Genomic DNA, 17,790 nt, shown 5'->3' with positions numbered 1-17,790 from the left:
TCCCTGTGTGTGCCTGTGTGTCTGCAAGTCTATACGTGGGCGTGTACTGAAGAATATAGCCTGTTGGACTAACACTCATCAGGCACCTCACATCATTCCACAGGAAGGGACAAAGCCTGTGCCCTGCATTGTCATTTCTCCAACATGGAGACATGAGTTAAATCGGGGTTGGATATGCTCAGTGAATGGCAGGACCCCGCGGATTGCTGCTGAACACGATGAACACGGGATATAAGGACCTGATTTGGTGAAAATGGGAACACAGGAAGACAGGATCGTGTGGAGGGTGTATGACATGCTTTCCAGTGTTGCCCAAGACACTGAGTATTAAAGTTGGGAGGTTCCATTCGAGCTGTACTAAACGTTAGTCAGCCCGCACCGGGAGTCCTGCGGGCAGTTTCCGGTCCCTACACTACGGAAAGGATGGGATTGAGCTGAAGGGGTACAGAGGTATCGACAATGGTGTGGTCTGGATTAGATGACCTGAGTGATAAAGTTGCGACCTTCCCCTGGAGTGAAGGAGGCTGAGGGGTGACATTAAGAGAGGAAAAGGGAGCAGATACTGATAGCCTGGTTGACATAGTGTGATGGTCCGGTCCGTGAAGTCCGCATTCTGGTTCATGGACCAGTCCATCGATCCTTATTTCAGGTTTTCTGGTTTTCCTTTGTTCTGTTGGGTGTTCTAATTAGGCACATGATTCTCGTTTGGGCAGACACAAAAATACCTCTGTAGACCAGGGTTTGGCTGCTGATTTGTTCCTGTCAAAACCCCCTGTCTGGATCCCTTCTCGGCCCCTTCCTCCTGAAGCCTTGCCCTGCAACCAGTGTCTGAAGCCTTGCCCTGCAACCAGTGTTGGAAGCCTTGCCCTGCAACCAGTGTCGGAAGCCTTGCCCTGCAACCAGCGTTTGTAGCCTTGCCCTGCAACCAGTATCTGAAGCCTTGCCCTGTAACCAGTTTCTGAAGCCTTGCCCTGAAACCGGTATCTGTAGCCTTGCCTTGCAACCAGTGTCTGAAAAACATTGCCCTGCAACCAGTGTCTGAAGCCTTGCACTGTAACCAGTGTCTGAAGCCTTGCACTGCAACCAGTGTCTGTAGCCTTGCCCTGTAACCAGTGTCTGAAGCCTTGCCTCGCCTGAAGCCTTTCCTTGCCTGCAACCCTTGCCTCAACTAAAGCCTCGCCTGCAACCTTCGCCTACACCGTCGTCAAGTTCAACCGTCGGAGCAAGACCGGAACCTTGCTGTGTAGGATGAGGAACTGTCTATCTTTGTTTGGAACTGTCTCTGTGTCCATGCCTTCGCTAGGTAGGTCCGGCCGTTTGCCGCTACCTTGTTTTGGGAGCCGGCTCTGCGTCCACGCCTTCGCTGGGTAAGTCCGGCGGTTTGGGCAACCTAGTGTTGGGAACCGTCTCCTTGTGTTCAGCATTCTGTGTAGAGCCCCGGCCCCAAGTCCTGTTCCCAAAGGGGGTCCTGGGTCTGTGTTCCGTGTACGAGTCCCGGCCCTAAGTCCTGTTCCCAAAGTGGAGTCCTGGCTCTGTGTTCCATGTCCCTGTGTTCCTGTCTCTTAAGTCCAAGGCTCCGTGTTGCCGTGCTCTAGACCAAGGCACTTCGTTCCTGTCTCCCGCAACCAAGGCTCTGCGTTCCTATCTCCCTTGACCAAGTCAAGGCTTTGTGTTCTCGTTCTGTCCATGTGCTCGTCCTGAGCAGGCGTTCCACGTCCTGTTCTGTAGTCACGTCCTGTCCTCCCCTAGACAAGGCTCTGTGTTCCTATCTCCCTCGACAAAGTCAAGGCTTTGTTTTCTCGAACTGTCCATGTGCCTCGTCCTGTGCAGGTGTTCCACGTCCTGTTCTGTAGCGACGTTCTGTCCTTGCCAAGATCCTAGTCCTAGTCCTAGCCTAGACCCGGGTTCCGGTTCTGTGTCAAGACCCAGGTTCCAAGTCCCAACCAAGACCCAGGTTCTGGATCCTTGTCCATGCTCTGGTTCAGGAGCTCCGAGTCCTAGCCCAGGCTCCTAGTTCCTAGTTCCTTCTCCTGATTCCGCTTGCCTAGTCAAGTCCCAGCCCAGGCTCCTGCATCCTAGTCTCGTCCCGGGCCTGTGTCAATGGCCAGCGTCATTTCTTCCCCACTTCCCCTGCTTTCATGACAAACCTAGTCCTGTTCCTTGTACTTCGGTGTCTATGTCTTGCATTTGGGTCCGCTCCCAGCGCACCCCCCCCCCCGTATGACACATAGGGCCGTGCTATAACCAGAAGGTAGTGAGAGGAGAGGAAAGTGGGATAACTGGGAAGATGCATCATCTAAAATCAACGCCAATCGGGTGAGGACAGGGAGATAAATGTTACCTGTGTCTGTTCAGGGACTCAGAAAGGGCAAGTAACTCACTTACCAGTGTGATCGTCAGGCACAAATCTGACACAGGAGAGTGTAGGAGGCTGAGGTGTAGATATGGTGAATGGTCACAGTCTTTCCACAGGGTAGGGAGTCTAAAACTAGAAGGCACATGTATACGGCAGGAGGGAAAGGATCTGAAGATCCATTTTTACAAACAGACGGTGGCCCGTATGTGACCAGAGGAGGTGGCTGAAGCAGGGACAATTACAATGTTTATGAGGCAGCTGGACAGGTCCGTGGATAGAAAAGATTTGGAGGGATATGGGCCAAAATCTGAGAAATGGCACGAACTGTGGTAGACGTCTTGGTTGGCACGGCTAAGTTGTGGCAAAGGGCCTGCTTCTGTACTGTATGACTCTAACTCTGGGCAAACTGCAGGTACTCATTTACCAGACAACCCAAACAAAGACTTGATGGGTTTGAACAGTGGCCCATTCTGTTCCAATACTTACGCAGTATCTATGTTAAGGAAGGTGCGGACCTCCCTGTAGAATGGAATCACTGCGTCACTCGGCAAGTCACTGGTCGTTGCACAGTTAATGCTTTTTGGAATTTCTGGTGCAAAAGTACTCCACCTAAAACACAAGGTGAAAATTCCTCTAACTCTTCATAAAAGTAATTGGAAATACGAATAAAGTTCAATTTGATATTTACAGCCACAGACTGCACCACTAGTTCAGGTACAATACAGCCTAATCACAGTGTACATCTGGCAAGGGCCGTTGAACTGAGACTGGCCGCTGTCAGTCCCCCGTAACACCGACCCTTCCTCTACGTTGGTGGGAGGTAGAAACTGTGAGGGATTCATGGGAATGGAGGGATGTATAGACTACGAGGAAATAAATTGAAGAATTGGCATTGGAGAGATTGTTCATCTGTGTGTTTCACAGTGGTCCATTATGATCCACGGAGGTTCAGTACGGTCCAACGTGGTTCAGTGTGTTCCACTGTGGTCCAGTGTGATCCACTGTGGTTCAGTATGATACAGGGTGGTTCAGTGTGATACAGAGTGGTTTAGTCTGGTCCAACGTGGTTCAGTATGATCCACTGTTGACCAGTGTGATCCACTGTGGTTCAGTATGATGCAGTTGGTTCAGTGTTATCCACCGTGATTCTGTCTGATCCAGTATGATTCAGTATGATCAAAAGTGGTTCATTATGACCCATTGTGGTCCAGTGTGATCCAGTGTGGTTCAGTATGATCCACTGTGATGTAGTAGGATCATCTGGTTCAGTATGATCCAGTGTGGTCCACTGTGATCAGTGTCGTTTAGTATTGTCCACGGTGGCCTACTGTGATTTTTTTTCCATAAGGCATCGGGAGCAGAATTAGGGCATACGCCTCATCGAGTCTGCTCAGCCATTCTGTCACGGGTCATTTATTATCTCTTTCATCCCAATTTTTGCCTTATCTGTGTAAACTTTGACGCCTTAACTAATCAATAATCTATCAAACTGAGCTTTAAATATACCCAATGACGTGGTTTGCACAGCCGTCTGTGGCAATGAATTCGATAGATTCTAAAATTGAAATTTCTACTTATTTCTATTCTAAAGGGATTACCTTTTATTCTGAAGCTTGATTTGTCTGTGTAACGGCAGAAGGTTCACACTTTGACCACTGATCACCAAGGGCAGTCTTTCTCACTTTATCAGAGGCGGGGGCACCCTGTGCCCGGAAAGAGGGCATCGTGGAACGGTGATCACTTGAAGGAGATTGTACAGGGACCCTGCTTGCGTTCTATGACCCTTGTTATAGCAGTTCCTCTACACCACTGGATTTTGACCTGTTTCCTGAGAGAGTGATGGCTCTATACTCACTGGTACATGGCTTGTCTCTTCTGCAGTTCCTTTTCCCGATATTCCTTCACGGTGGCCAAATCGTATTCATGTCGTGTCCAGACTGTCCGAGAACAGAATCAATGATCAGGAAAGCCGACCAAGGGCAATGTGTCACTGCCAGCCCACGGGTGAGAAGCTCACCAAGGGCAGTTGATCCTGGTGGGGCATGGATCAGTGCCGGCCCATGGACTAGTTCCAGTGCCGGGTTGTGTAGCTCAGTGTGTTCTTGGGCATAGACCAAGAACATCCTACTAGCTGCCTATATCCAAACACACGCTTTCAATACCTCAAGATGCTAGGAGAACGAAAGTCCTTCACTGGAGATGTAAGGAAGCAGATACAGAAACTTCCCTTCCAGTTCCACCCAAAACCCCACCTCTCTCCCCCGGTCTACCCCCACAGGGAAATGACCAATGTTGTTCAAGCCTCAGCCAACAGCTTGGAGGCCAGTTCACCCAGTCACCATCCGGTGAGGGGCCAGTGGAACATAATCTCTGCAGCTGGGTCACGAGGCATCACGGCAATGCTGGTTCCTGATGCCTCTGTAGATCTCTGCAAACAACGCTGAAGGAAAGTTTATGAAGGTAAACTGGTCGAATTACTCTTAGTCACACTAAACTGCAAGGTTTCTGGATTGCGTAAAACACAGTTTAAAGTTTAAGTAGCAAATATTATTCCTTTCTTCATGAAAGGGAGTAGGGATATAGGGATAATCTTGTGAATTATACACCAGTGAGTCTAACATCAGAGGTGGGCGAATTATTGGAGAAGATTCTTAGAGACAGTACTTACGAGCATTTGGACAGATTAGGGATGTAATGGGCGGGGTTAGCGATCGCCAGCAAGGCGTTGTGATGGATAAGTGATATCTCACTAGCCTGATTGAATTGATTGAGGATGTGACAGAGCACATTAACAAAGGTAGAACAATGGATGTAGTGTATGTGGATTTTATTAAGATGTTTAATAAGGTTCCCCATGGTAGCCTCATTCGGAAATTCAGGAGGTATGCTCTCACATTATGAGCCTGCTACTGGAAGCTGGCCAGGTGGGCCAAGTGGCCGGCTTGTGTGCTGTAGAATTCCCCGAAAAAAACATTTCTCAATGCTGTGGGGTTGAGACTCACTGACAACAACCTCCCGCCCCCACCACCACCACCAACCTGCCCCCTCCCCCCGCGTTTCCAAGCCGACCAACACTCACGATCCCTGTTACTGTGTAAATGATACCAATGGCTCTCTTGGGCCCAACATTGATGTAGCTGGTAAATAGTTGGTGGCAGCCCCGATCGCCCAGGGACCCACCAGTCACAGGATGCCAACCTGAGCAGGATGCTCGAGCAACACACATCAAAGTTGCTGGTGAACGCAGCAGGCCAGGATGCTTCTTACCCCATTCTGGGAACGTGCCAATCCCGGCCTCTCATTCAGTCATCCTGCCCTGCATCCACTCCTACCAATCCTTATCAAAATCGTCAGAATCGGGTTTAATATCAGCGACCTATTTCGTGAAGTTTGTTGCTTTTGTTTTTGCGGCAGCAGAACATTTGAATACAGAATAATGAAAACTGTGAAGTGCAGCAAGTATATATCTGTGTGTATGTGTGTGTGTGTGTGTGAGAGAGAGAGAGAGAGAGAGAGTGTATGTGTGTGTGTGTGTGAGAGAGAGAGAGAGTGTATGTGTGTGTGTGTGTGTGTGAGAGAGAGAGAGAGAGAGTGTATGTGTGTGTGTGTGTGTGAGAGAGAGAGAGAGAGAGAGAGTGTATGTGTGTGTGTGTGTGTGTGTGAGAGAGAGAGAGAGTGTATGTGTGTGTGTGTGTGTGTGTGAGAGAGAGAGAGAGAGTGTATGTGTGTGTGTGTGTGTGTGAGAGAGAGAGAGAGAGTGTATGTGTGTGTGTGTGAGAGAGAGAGAGAGTATGTGTGTGTGTGTGTGTGAGAGAGAGAGAGAGAGTGTATGTGTGTGTGTGTGTGTGTGAGAGAGAGAGAGAGTGTATGTGTGTGTGTGTGTGTGTGAGAGAGAGAGAGAGTGTATGTGTGTGTGTGTGTGTGAGAGAGAGAGAGAGAGAGAGTGTGTATGTGTGTGTGTGTGTGTGTGTGAGAGAGAGAGAGTGTATGTGTGTGTGTGTGTGTGTGAGAGAGAGAGAGAGAGTGTGTGTGTGTGTGTGTGTGTGTGTGTGTGTGTGCTATATAATTATTACTGCAAAAAATTAGTGAGGTAGTGTTCATAAGTTCACTGTTAATTCAGAATTCTTATGGCTGATGGCAGAGGGGAAGAAGCTGTTCTTGAATCACTGAGTGTGTGCCTTCAGGCTCATGTACCTCCTTCCTGATGGTAGCAATGAGAAAAGGGCATGTCCTGGGTGGTTCAGTCCTTAACGATGCATGACGCCTTTTTGAATCACTTAATATTCTGGATGATACAGTGGCTAGTTCCTCTGATGGAACTGACTGATTTCTGTTCATGTGATTTGAATAATACAGATTGTGAAATCTGTGATATGCAATAACCAAGTAGAAATTACACCATTGTTAGGTATGGGTTAAATCCTACTTCCTCTTTGCAATATGCTGAGATGTGTAACACAAAATAGAGGACTGGAGGACAAGATGCTGTCAGCTTGGAATGTGGTGATAGTCTGGAGATGCGAATGCGAATCCTAGGCAGGGTCATGACTAATGGAAAGAGCTGGACAAGACAAGAGACAGACAAGAACACTGAGAGAGAGACGGTGAGAGGAAGAAATAGATAGATAGACTGATAGACAGAGAGACACCAACAGAGAGAGAGAGAGAGAGATAGACAGATAGAGAGAGAGAGAGGGCGGGGGCAGGCAGACTGACAGACAGACAGAGATTTTTGGGACACTTCCGGTTTTCCGGCTGTATGTTGAGTGGCGTGGCTTAGTGATTGATTCATAATTTTAATTTTGACTATTTTATTACTTTATCAACATTTTCTTTCGCTATTTTACTCTTCATGTAAACCGGTTAGAGTCGACAAAACATTGTTGGCCGAAGGGAATGTACGGCGTTGTAGTATTTCATTAACTTATTACTTAGAACATCATTACTTATAACTTTCAACAGTGTACAGCGCCTCATCTGTTTGCGCATACTTGCTGTTGCTGAATCAATAAGAAACAATGGACAAACTTTTAAATATTTACAATTCCATCCTGTTAAAGTTTAACGATATAATCGTACCAGTTCCTTCAATGACATCCAGGGAACGAACACCACTCAGCCAGGCGTAGCATGGGAAATAGTAGATGTTGTTTAGAGATTTCACCGTGATGTGACTACAATACCAACTGTCCACGGGAAGCAGAAAGCGTTTCTCTTTGAACAGCCTCACCAGCAGAATGTCACCGAGGTCGGACCGTGTTCTCACTTTCAAGCTTTTACTCTGCAGAGGAAACGTCAAACACAGCGGCCAGACTGAGACCTCTGGGCACATATATCACTCTTGTAATGCCCCGTCACCCGACCGTACGCTGAGATTTGTCCCCTCACTGTACGCTATTCCCTGACTCGTCTGTACAATGACCCCTGAACCGTCACTGTACACTTACTGCTGAATCCTCACCATACACTGAACTCAAAACTCAACCTCAGACTGTGGTCACCCCAGAACTCTCATCGTACACTGACCCCTGATCAACACTACTCACACAAGTTGACAGGGTTGTTAAGAAGTCGTACTGTGCGTTGGCCATTAGTCAGGGGCTAAGTACAAGAACCGTCAGGTAATGTTGCAAAGCTATAGAACCCTGGTTAGACTATAACTACTGGAATATTGTGATCAGTTCTGGTCGCCTCATGAGATAAGTATGTGGAAGCTTTAGAAATGGTTCAGTGGAGATTTGCCAGGATGCTGCCTGGAGTTGAGAGAATGGCGTAAATTGAGCGAGCGTGGGCTTTTCTCGTGATAGAGGTGTACAAAATGCTAAATGGCATAGATCATGTGGACAACCCGAGACACGTCTACAGAGTGGAAATGACTAATACCAGGGAGTAAAATTTTAACGTGATTGGTTAATTTTATCCAAGATGGTGCTGGTGAGCCACCGTGACACGTTGCAGCCTGCTTACAAAACTACTAAATATAATTCTTCTGAATTACAGAAAAGATGCACACATCAGGATGCTCTTGATCGACTGAATCTCAGCATTCAAAACCATTATCCCTTCAAAACTAATCAATAAGCTCCAAGATCTTTGCCTCAAAACGTCCTTATGTAATTGGATCTTCGATTTCCTCATGAGTCAGTTCAAGTTGGCAACAACATCTTCTCCACGATCTCCACCAACACAGGGCTGTGTGCTTAGCTGTTTGCTCTACACGTTATGCAGTTCTGACTGTGTGGCTAAGCACAGCTCCAATGCCAAATTCAAGTTTGCTGAGAACAGCGTTGTCGAAGGTGGTGATGTATGAGCATATAGGAGGGAGACTGAAAGAGTGGCAGAGTGGGGCCATAACAAGAACCTTCTATTCAATGTCAGCAAGACCAAGAAGCTGATTATTGACTTCAGGAGAAACAATCAGAGGACTATGAACTTGTTCTCATCGGAGGATCAGAGTTTCAAATGGTCAGCAAATGTAACTTCCTCGTGTTATTATTCGGAGGACCTGTCTTGAGCTCTGCACGTAAGGACAACTGCAAAGAAAGCACGGCAGCGCCTCTACTTCCCTAGGACTTTGCGGAGATTCGGTATGATACCTAAATCTTTGATTGGCTTCTATAGATATGTAGTGGAGAGTTTATTATAGTTCACGGCCTGGTATGGAACCAACAATGCCCTTGAACGGGAAATCCTACAAAAATTAGTGGATACGTCCCAGACTATCAAGAGTAAATATACACGAAATGTCACAGGAAAGTACAATCCATCATCAGAGAACTCTACTACCCAGTACATGTACTCTTCTAGCTGCCACCATCTAGAAGAACGTACAGCAGCCTCAGGACTCACACCACCAGTTTCAGGAACAATTACTACCCCTCAGCCATCAGGCTTATCTATCTATCTATCTCTTTGTTTGTTTATTTATTTATGTATTCTTTCTTTTTCTATTTGCACAGTTTTTGTCCTCTGCACTCTTGTTAAGGACAGCAAAGAGGAAGTTGCGGGAGGCTAAGGAGCTGTGCGGGATTGCTTCAGGTTGGTAGACTGAGCCGTGTTCAAGGATTCATTGTTGTCACCTACTTCATAAAAACAGTCGTAGACGAGTGTGTCCCCACAAAATTATTCAGGGTTTTCCCTAACCAGATTCCTTGGATAAACCATGAAATCGGCAGTCTGTGGGTAGAGATCAGAGGCATTCACATCTGGCGACCCAGTTAAGTATAAGAGATCCAGGTACGATCTCCGAAAAGTCATCGGACGTGCGATGTGACAATTTCGGAGCAAACCTGAATCACTGAATGCCAAGTCAAACTAGAGTTTCTAAAAAGTATTGGGACTGGAGGCAAAAGAAAATAAAATTTAAAAGTAATAGCAACAATTCACTGATAGACTGGATGGAAGCCACTGCCTGAGTGAGGCTTCTGCCCGGAACATTGGGGGGAACCGGCAGCATCACAGCGGCAGTCCGGGAGCAGCGTTGGAATCTGCCGTAAGATGCTGAACTTTGAATAACTTGAGAGACTGTTCGATGGAGAAGCGCACTGCTGTCACCGCGCTTTGGGTCAGCGCCATCTCGCGTCACGTCACGGGGATCCTCGCGCGCAGGCGCTGCCGGGAAATGGCGCGAGAAGGGTCGCCCGGTTTGAAGACATAACGGTCTATGAGGGAGCGGAGAGGGGCAGGTCGGAATCCGTCTACAAAGTCCGCAGAGGCAGCCAGTTTTTTCACCTTATGACTAGTTACTAATGACGAATGACTAAAATCTAATGACTAATGACTAGTGACTAATGACTTATGACTAATGTCTAATGGTTAATAGCTAATGGCTAATGGTTGAGGGAACGAATGAAACTATCAAACTGCCGCACTTCCGAAAAATAAAAGGAGGAAAAGGAGAAGTTGTTTGGTCATTGAGTGGAATCTGGTTAAAGAAACCTTCGGGTAGACGCATTCAATCTCTTTCAAGTGGAGAAGCTGCTCATGTTCAAAGAAGAAACAGAATTCCAACTTGACACTGAAGGATGCAAAGCAGCTTGAATTCTATCACGTCCTAAAAAGAGAAATCAAACAACAGAGGTGACAACAAGGCTTTGCTCCCAGGTAAGTTCAAGACATGCTGACCATCAGAACATGGAGGAAACTTCACGACTGCAACTGCCCCTGATGACTCTGTGATTTCAGTTTTTGAGCCCAGCGTGAGAGCACCTTTCAGGAGGGTGAACCCACGGAAAGCACCCAGCCCAGACGCGGTACCTGGCTGAGAACTAAAGTCCTGTCCTGATCAACTGCTGGAGTGTTCACCGATATCCTACCCTCTCGCCTCGGCGATCTGAGGTACCCACCTGCTTCAAGCAGGATTCAATGATACCGGAGCCGAAGAAGAACGCGGTAACTTGCCTCAACGTCAACCGTCCAGGAGCGCTTACATCCACGGAGATGCATCATTAGCCTGGTAAGGAAACACCAAAGCTCTTGCACGGAATAGCCGGCAATAAGTAAAGATACGGCCCAGTCCATCATCGGTACCGCCATTCCCGCTATTGAACATTTCTGTACAGAGCGCTATCGCAGGAAAGCAGCATTCGTCATCAGTGACCCCCACCATCCAGGCCATACTCTCTTCTCACTGCTGCCATCAGTGAGAAGGTACTGGAGCCTCAGGACGCACACCACCATGTTCAGGAAGAGTTATTACCCTCAGTCATCAAGCCCCTCAAGAACCAGACGGGATAACTTCACTCGCCCCATCACCGAACCGTACCCACGGCCTACGAACTCACTTTGAAGGACTCTTCATCTCGTGTTCTCGATATTTATTGTTTATTTATTTGTTATTCTTACTTATTTTATATTTACACAGTGTGTTCTTATTTGCACATTGGCTGTTGTCCATTCAGTTGGCTGAGGTCTTTCATTGATTCTATGTTTTTGTATTTGTTGTGATAGCCCACAGGAAAATGAAGAGACACCAGCCCCTAAACAAAAGAGAAAGAAAGAAAAAGAGGAGGAGCCTGCTGTCAAGAGGGTCTCGATGAGAATGAAGGCCCGGCTCCGCCGACCGCTCCGCCACCCTATCTCCCGATGCCGCCGCCCGTACCCCCAAATACCCCAAATGGTATCTCTCGAAAGGAGAGATTGTGGTCCTAATATTGGACCAAATGGACTGATGGACGAGGTAATAGAGATGGTAGCAGCCTGGCGTCAGCAGAATAACCGCACTCAGGAACAAGCGGCGCCCTCAGCTCCTGCTGAAAGAGCTGATGAACCCGAACAAGGGGGCAAGGGGAGGGGAAGGCGGGGAGGCAGAACTGGGGGAAAGGATACAAACCAGAAGCATGGCTCAACGAATGGCCGCTGACTCCTCCACCTCTCCGACAGTTCGGGCTCCAAAATTAATGATAGGAGAAACAGCAATATTAAAGACATGGACGCCTGCAGAGGCACGAGCCATGGTGGCTGAGGCCCCTAAACCAATAAAAAGACCAACAGCGTTCCTCATTTGGTTGGAACAAATGTGCGAAATTTATAAACTTCTCCCGGGTGACTTGCAGACCCTGTTGAAATGTGCCTATGGAAGATCCCGGGCAGCTTTGAAAGATACATTCCAGGTTCCGCCCGGGGAGAAACGAAACCCTGGGTTCTCGGCTGGCCCAAAGAGGGAAGGAGGCCATTGTGAGGGCAGCACAACGACATGCGGATTTAGGAGAAGTGACTAGATGCCTACAGAAGAAGGATGAGGGAGCCCTAGATTTTATCGCTGGTTTTAAGAATACCTGGGAGGAGTATGCCGGGGTTCCCTTAGAGCTAAATGGGCCATTGGCCATCCAGACTCTGCTCAATTGCATACTGCCCCAACAAGCGCAGATTTTTAAAATGCGAAACTTGGACTGGCAGGCCATGGCTTGGTCGGAACTAGTCACTACTTTGATAAACATGGAAAGGGAGGGACTCTTTGTCGGCCCTCGGGATGGCCTTAAAACACATAAGGCACAGTTTTACCGACAGGAATAGGGGAGGGGAAACGAAAGAGGGGAACGGACACGAAAAAATAGAGGGGATAGATTGCAGGATACGTGCCTTAGATGTGGAAGGAAGGGATTTTGGGCAAGGGAGTGCCGAAGTGCCCCCTATAGAGAACCCTAACAATCAACTGAACAAAATGAGAAAGGACTGACCTCCTTCTCTTATAGCAACCCTTTTTCACGGGAATAGGGGGGCTCAGGGGAGGTGGTGTCTGGGAGGTGGTTACGTCCTTAGAATTGGGGAGGAATTCGGAGCACCCGAAGGAAACCCACGAAGACATGGGGATAACATATAAACTACCCACAGAGAGCATCAAGTGTTGAATCCGGATCACTGTCTCAGTAAAGCGTTATGCTAACCGTTACGCTATCGTGCCACCCCTTTTCGGAGAACGAGCCGGGGTGGGGCGTACACAGTCTATAGTAGGGCGTTGAGGAGTGCGACAGGACGGAGAGATCTGGGAATACAGATCTATAATTCCTCAAAAACGGTGTCACAGGTTCATAAGGTCAAGAGAAAGGCTCTGGGCACGTTGGCTTTTATTAGTCAAAGTAATGAGTACAGGGGTCGGGGTGTTATGTTGAATTTAGATAAGACGTTAGTGACGCAGATTAAGCGTAGAGTATGAAATACTTAAAGGGAACATGAGGAGGAACATCTTCACTCAGAATGTGAATGTGGAACGAGCTGCCGGTGGAATTGATGGATGTGGGCTCGATTGCAATATTTCAGTAAAGTTTCGATAAGTACGTGAACCTGAAGGAGGCTGCAGTAGCTGCGGCTTGGCGGTACTAGTCACTGACTAGTTGGGCTGGTACGTCTGTTTATGTGCTGTAGTGGTCTATGATTGTACACTGACCCCGAGTCTCAGCTACAGTAAATAGGTCGAATTAATGCTATTAAAATGATAGTTTTACCGAAATTTATATATATATATATATATATATATATATATATATAAAACAGGCAGTTCCTTCTTTTGTTCCTAAAAAGTTCTTCGACAGAATAGATTCTATAATTTTATCTGAAAGTTGGAACAATAAAAATCCCAGATTGAGTAAACTCTAATTGCAGAAATTAAAAAAGGATGGTGGCATGGCTTTGCCTAACATTAGAATGTACTATTGGGCAATTAATATCGGATATATTACTTTCTGGATTCACTATTCAGATATACGTACATGAATGTCCTTAATGGTTGGATCTAGAGGTAAACTCGGTGAAAGGATTCTCTTTCGCCTCTTTACTGGGAGTTCCTCTTCCCTTTTTGTTTTCTAAGATTACCAGCAGGCTAGACAAGGGAGATACAGTGGATGTTGTATATTTGGATTTTCAGAAGGCCTTTGACAAGGTGCCACACATGAGGCTACTTAACAAGATAAGAGCCCACGGAATTACAGGAAAGTTACATACGTGGATAGAGCGTTGGCTGATTGGCAGGAAACAGAAAGTGGGAATAAAGGGATCCTATTCTGGTTGGCTGCCGGTTACCAGTGGTGTTCCACAGGGATCAGTGTTGGGGCCGCTTCTTTTTACATTGTACATCAACGATTTGGATTATGGAATAGATGGCTTTGTGGCTAAGTTTGCTGATGATACGAAGATAGGTGGAGGAGCAGGTAGTGCTGAGGAAACGGAGAGTCTGCAGCGAGACTTGGATAGATTGGAAGAATGGGCAGAGAAGTGGCAAATGAAGTACAATGTTGGAAAGTGTATGGTTATGCACTTTGGCAGAAAAAATAAACGGGCAGACTATTATTTAAATGGTGAAAGAATTCAAAGTTCTGAGATGCAACGGGATTTGGGAGTCCTCGTACAGGATTCCCTTAAATTTAACCTCCAGGTTGAGTCAGTAGTGAAGAAGGCGAATGCAATGTTGGCATTCATTTCTGGAGGAATAGAAGGGATAGAATTCTGCAGGGATGTGATGTTGAGGCTCTATAAGGCGCTGGTGAGACCTCACTTGGAGTACTGTGGGCAGTTTTGGTCTCCTTATTTAAGAAAGGATGTGCTGACGTTGGAGAGCATACAGAGAAGATTCACTAGAATGATTCCGGGAATGAGAGGGTTAACATATGAGGAACGTTTGTCCGCTCTTGGACTGTATTCCTTGGAGTGTAGAAGAATGAGGGGAGGCCTCATAGAGACATTTCGAATGCTAAAAGGTATGGACAGAGTGGATATGGCAAAGTTGTTTCCCATGGTGGGGGACTCTAGTACGAGAGGGCATGACTTCAGGATTGAAGGGCGCCCTTTCAGAACAGAAATGCGAAGAAATTTTTTTAGTCAGAGGGTGGTGAAATATGGAATTTGTTGCCACGGGCAGCAGTGGAGGCCAAGTCATTGGGTGTATTTAAGGCAGAGATTGATAGGTATCTGAGTAGCCAGGGCATCAAAGGTTATGGTGAGAAGGCGGGGCAGTGGGACTAAATAGGATGAAATGGATCAGCTCATGATAAAATGGCGGAGCAGACTCGATGGGCCGAATGGCCTACTTCTGCTCCTTTGTCTTATGGTCTTATGGTCTAAGATTAGCAGACAAGAATTTATTCCTATTATTAAACATACATCAAGAATTTGGTTTCAGTTTCATAGATTGTTTGAGTTAAATAATTTTATTCTTTCTAGTAATATCTATCTCAATTATTTTTTTAAACCATCAATTTTGGATAAGGCCTTTTTAATTTGGAAAGCCAAGGGAATAATAACTTTTTCAGATTTGTTTTTAGGGGACTGTTTAATGTCTTTTTCTCAGTTAGTGGATAAATATGATTTATCTAATGTACGCTTTTTTAGATATTTACTAATTAGGAATTTTTTATGTGGTTTGTTACCAAATTACCCTTCTGCTTATCCACCTAATATGACAGATGTTCTCTTTCAGTTTAAACTTTTTCAAAAAGGGTTGATAGCTATAATCTATAAACGGTTATTGAACTCGCAAATGATATCTAATGGTAAAATTAAACCCGCTTGGGAATCGGAACTTCAAGAGTCATTTTCAGATAATCAATGGAGTAAAATTTTTCATTCGGTTAACAACTCATCTACTTGTGGCCGTCATTCAGTTCAAGGTAGTGTATCGGGACCATATGTCAAAGGATAGATTAGCGTGTATTTTCTCTAAATTAATCCTATTTGTGACTGATGTAATACTGAGCTGGCCACTTCAACTCATATGTATTGGTCTTGTATAAAGCTAGATAACCTTTGGAGAGATGTTTTTAAAACACTGTGAAAAGTTTTGGATCTGGATCTACAACCTCATTTGCTTACGGCAATTTTTGGGATTATCCCATCAAAAGCAGGAAATATTCCTGTTTCCGCTCAACGTATGATAGCCTTTTCGACCTTTCTGGCTAGGAGAGCCATTTTATTGAAGTGGAAGGATTCTAATGCGCCTACGGTCTTTTGTTGGCTCTCCTCCATTAGGTCCTGTTTAAGTTTAGAGAAAATAAGAAGTCGGACATTTGATACATCATTTAAATTTGAGAAAATAGGACGACCTTTTATCCAATATTTTCGTTTAAATTGGTTTATTACTCGTTCAATCTTTTTTTTCGAAGTTTTATATTTGATTAGCAAGTCTTTCTTTCTTTCCTTTTTGGTCGTATCATCAAAATGGACCCCCCAGTCCCTTTTTATTTGTTCTTTTTTTATAGTGTAGTGTTTTTTTTTTCATTTAAAACCCAATTTTTTCCCTTTCTCTTCATAAACTGGTAAGAGGAGAATTGTTATTTTCATTTTTTATTATATATTTTATACTAGTTTAACAATATCTATGCTTTTGACAATGTCTATTTTAATCTTTGTTTCTATTGTTACTGATATATATATACGTCAACTAACTATCTTGATTGTACTTATGTTATTTTTAAATCAATAAAAAGATTAATAAAGTAAGAAATTTATAAACCTCTCCTGGGTGACTTGCGGTCTCTGTTGAAATGTGAGTATGTAAGTTCCTGGGCAGCTTTGAAAGATACATTCCAGGGATTCCGCCCGGGGAGAATGGAGATTGGCGAAAAGATGATGAACAGGCACCACAGGATAACGAATCCCTGTGTCCTTTGCTGGCCCAAAGAGGGAAGGAGGCCATTGTGAGGGTAGCACAACGACATGGGGATTTAGGAGAAGTGACTAGATGCCTACAGAAGAAGGATGAAGGAGCCCCTGATTTTATAGCTCGGTTTAAGAATACCTGAGAGGAGTATGCCTTACAGAGAAATGGGCCATTGGCCATCCAGACTCTGCTCAATTGCATACTGCCCCAACAAGCGCAGATTTTTAAAATGCGATGAAATATTTAAAGGGAACATGAGGAGGAACATCTTCACTCAGAAGGTAGTGCGAATGTGGAACGAGCTGCCGGTGGAATTGATGGATGTGGGCTCATTTGCAACATTTGAGTAAAATTTCGTTAAGTACGTGAACCTGAAGGAACCTGTAGCTGCAGCTTGATGGTACTAGTCTGGGCTGGTATATCTGTTTATGTGCTGTAGTGGTCTATGATTGTACACTGAAACCCGAGCCTCCGCTACGCTGAGCACTGAAGTAACTGTACGGTGACTACAAAGCAACACCCTCACCGTACGCTAACCACTGAATGCCATACGTTCAGCCCTGACCCAAACCCTCAGTCGCGGTCTTCGAGGGGCTGTGTCCGGTGGGAAAGCCCATCATTCGGAGGCTGAATCAGCCAGAAATTTCGAGAGGGGAAGATACCAACGCGACTGTGCCCCGCACCGGGAAGACTGAGCACAACCCCAATCGGAGAAGCTGTGCTCTGTACCACGCAGCGATAGTTGTGACTCCACACCAGCACTCCGCCCTCGGCAGTTCTCTCATTATCAATTAAGATGATTTTTGAAAGAAAGGAAATACTCACGCCCCCTCTTTTAAACAGAGTCAGGCTCCAGAAACGAAAGGTTTTCGAGCTCTGAATCGACCCAACTAAAGACAGGGAAATTTTATCGATTGTGCCTGCGAAGGGCACGTCGCCAGTATATACGGTAACGTGGTAACAGAAGGGCATCTCGACACTGAGGTGAAGAAGACGGTGTGTGGAGATGTCTCTGCTTCTTTATATTGGATAAAATAGGAGGTGGAGCCAACCTGGTCTGTCAGCACTTCGAGATATTCGTCAGGGGATTCGGAGCAAGAAGGCTGCATGTGAACGGCTGATTTTCGGAGTGTGGGAGAAAATATCAAGGCCTTACATTGTAATGGGCATTGAAGGGCTAATGATTTGTTTTAAAATATGAATTCGAAGTCTATAATCATTAATCTGTAACTAATGCACTCTGTGTGACTGAAATGTGCTTCGCAACTGAGATATAAAAATAACTCTATCTGTACTTCCTTATTTTGAGAATTTTCATGTGTCTGCAGTTGAGCCAGCTTGCCCG

General features: G+C 45.8%; 1 protein-coding gene across 1 annotated transcript in view; it reads right to left on the bottom strand.

Moving 5' to 3' along the window:
• Window positions 1-17,417, bottom strand: part of LOC134346251 (polyunsaturated fatty acid 5-lipoxygenase-like) — a 44,485-nt gene extending 27,068 nt beyond the window's left edge. Inside the window, exons 1-4 of the mRNA XM_063047576.1 lie at window positions 17,271-17,417; window positions 7,436-7,637; window positions 4,212-4,293; window positions 2,843-2,965 (exon numbers count right to left, since the gene is read on the bottom strand). Coding sequence (XP_062903646.1) covers window positions 2,843-2,965; window positions 4,212-4,293; window positions 7,436-7,637; window positions 17,271-17,417 — 554 coding nt within the window. The remainder of the gene's footprint in view (window positions 1-2,842; window positions 2,966-4,211; window positions 4,294-7,435; window positions 7,638-17,270) is intronic.
• Window positions 17,418-17,790: the final 373 nt, after the last annotated feature.

The sequence above is a fragment of the Mobula hypostoma genome, chromosome 5, assembly GCF_963921235.1.
Source record: "Mobula hypostoma chromosome 5, sMobHyp1.1, whole genome shotgun sequence".
Lineage (NCBI taxonomy): Eukaryota > Metazoa > Chordata > Chondrichthyes > Myliobatiformes > Myliobatidae > Mobula > Mobula hypostoma.
This window is presented reverse-complemented; position numbering and strand designations above follow the sequence as displayed.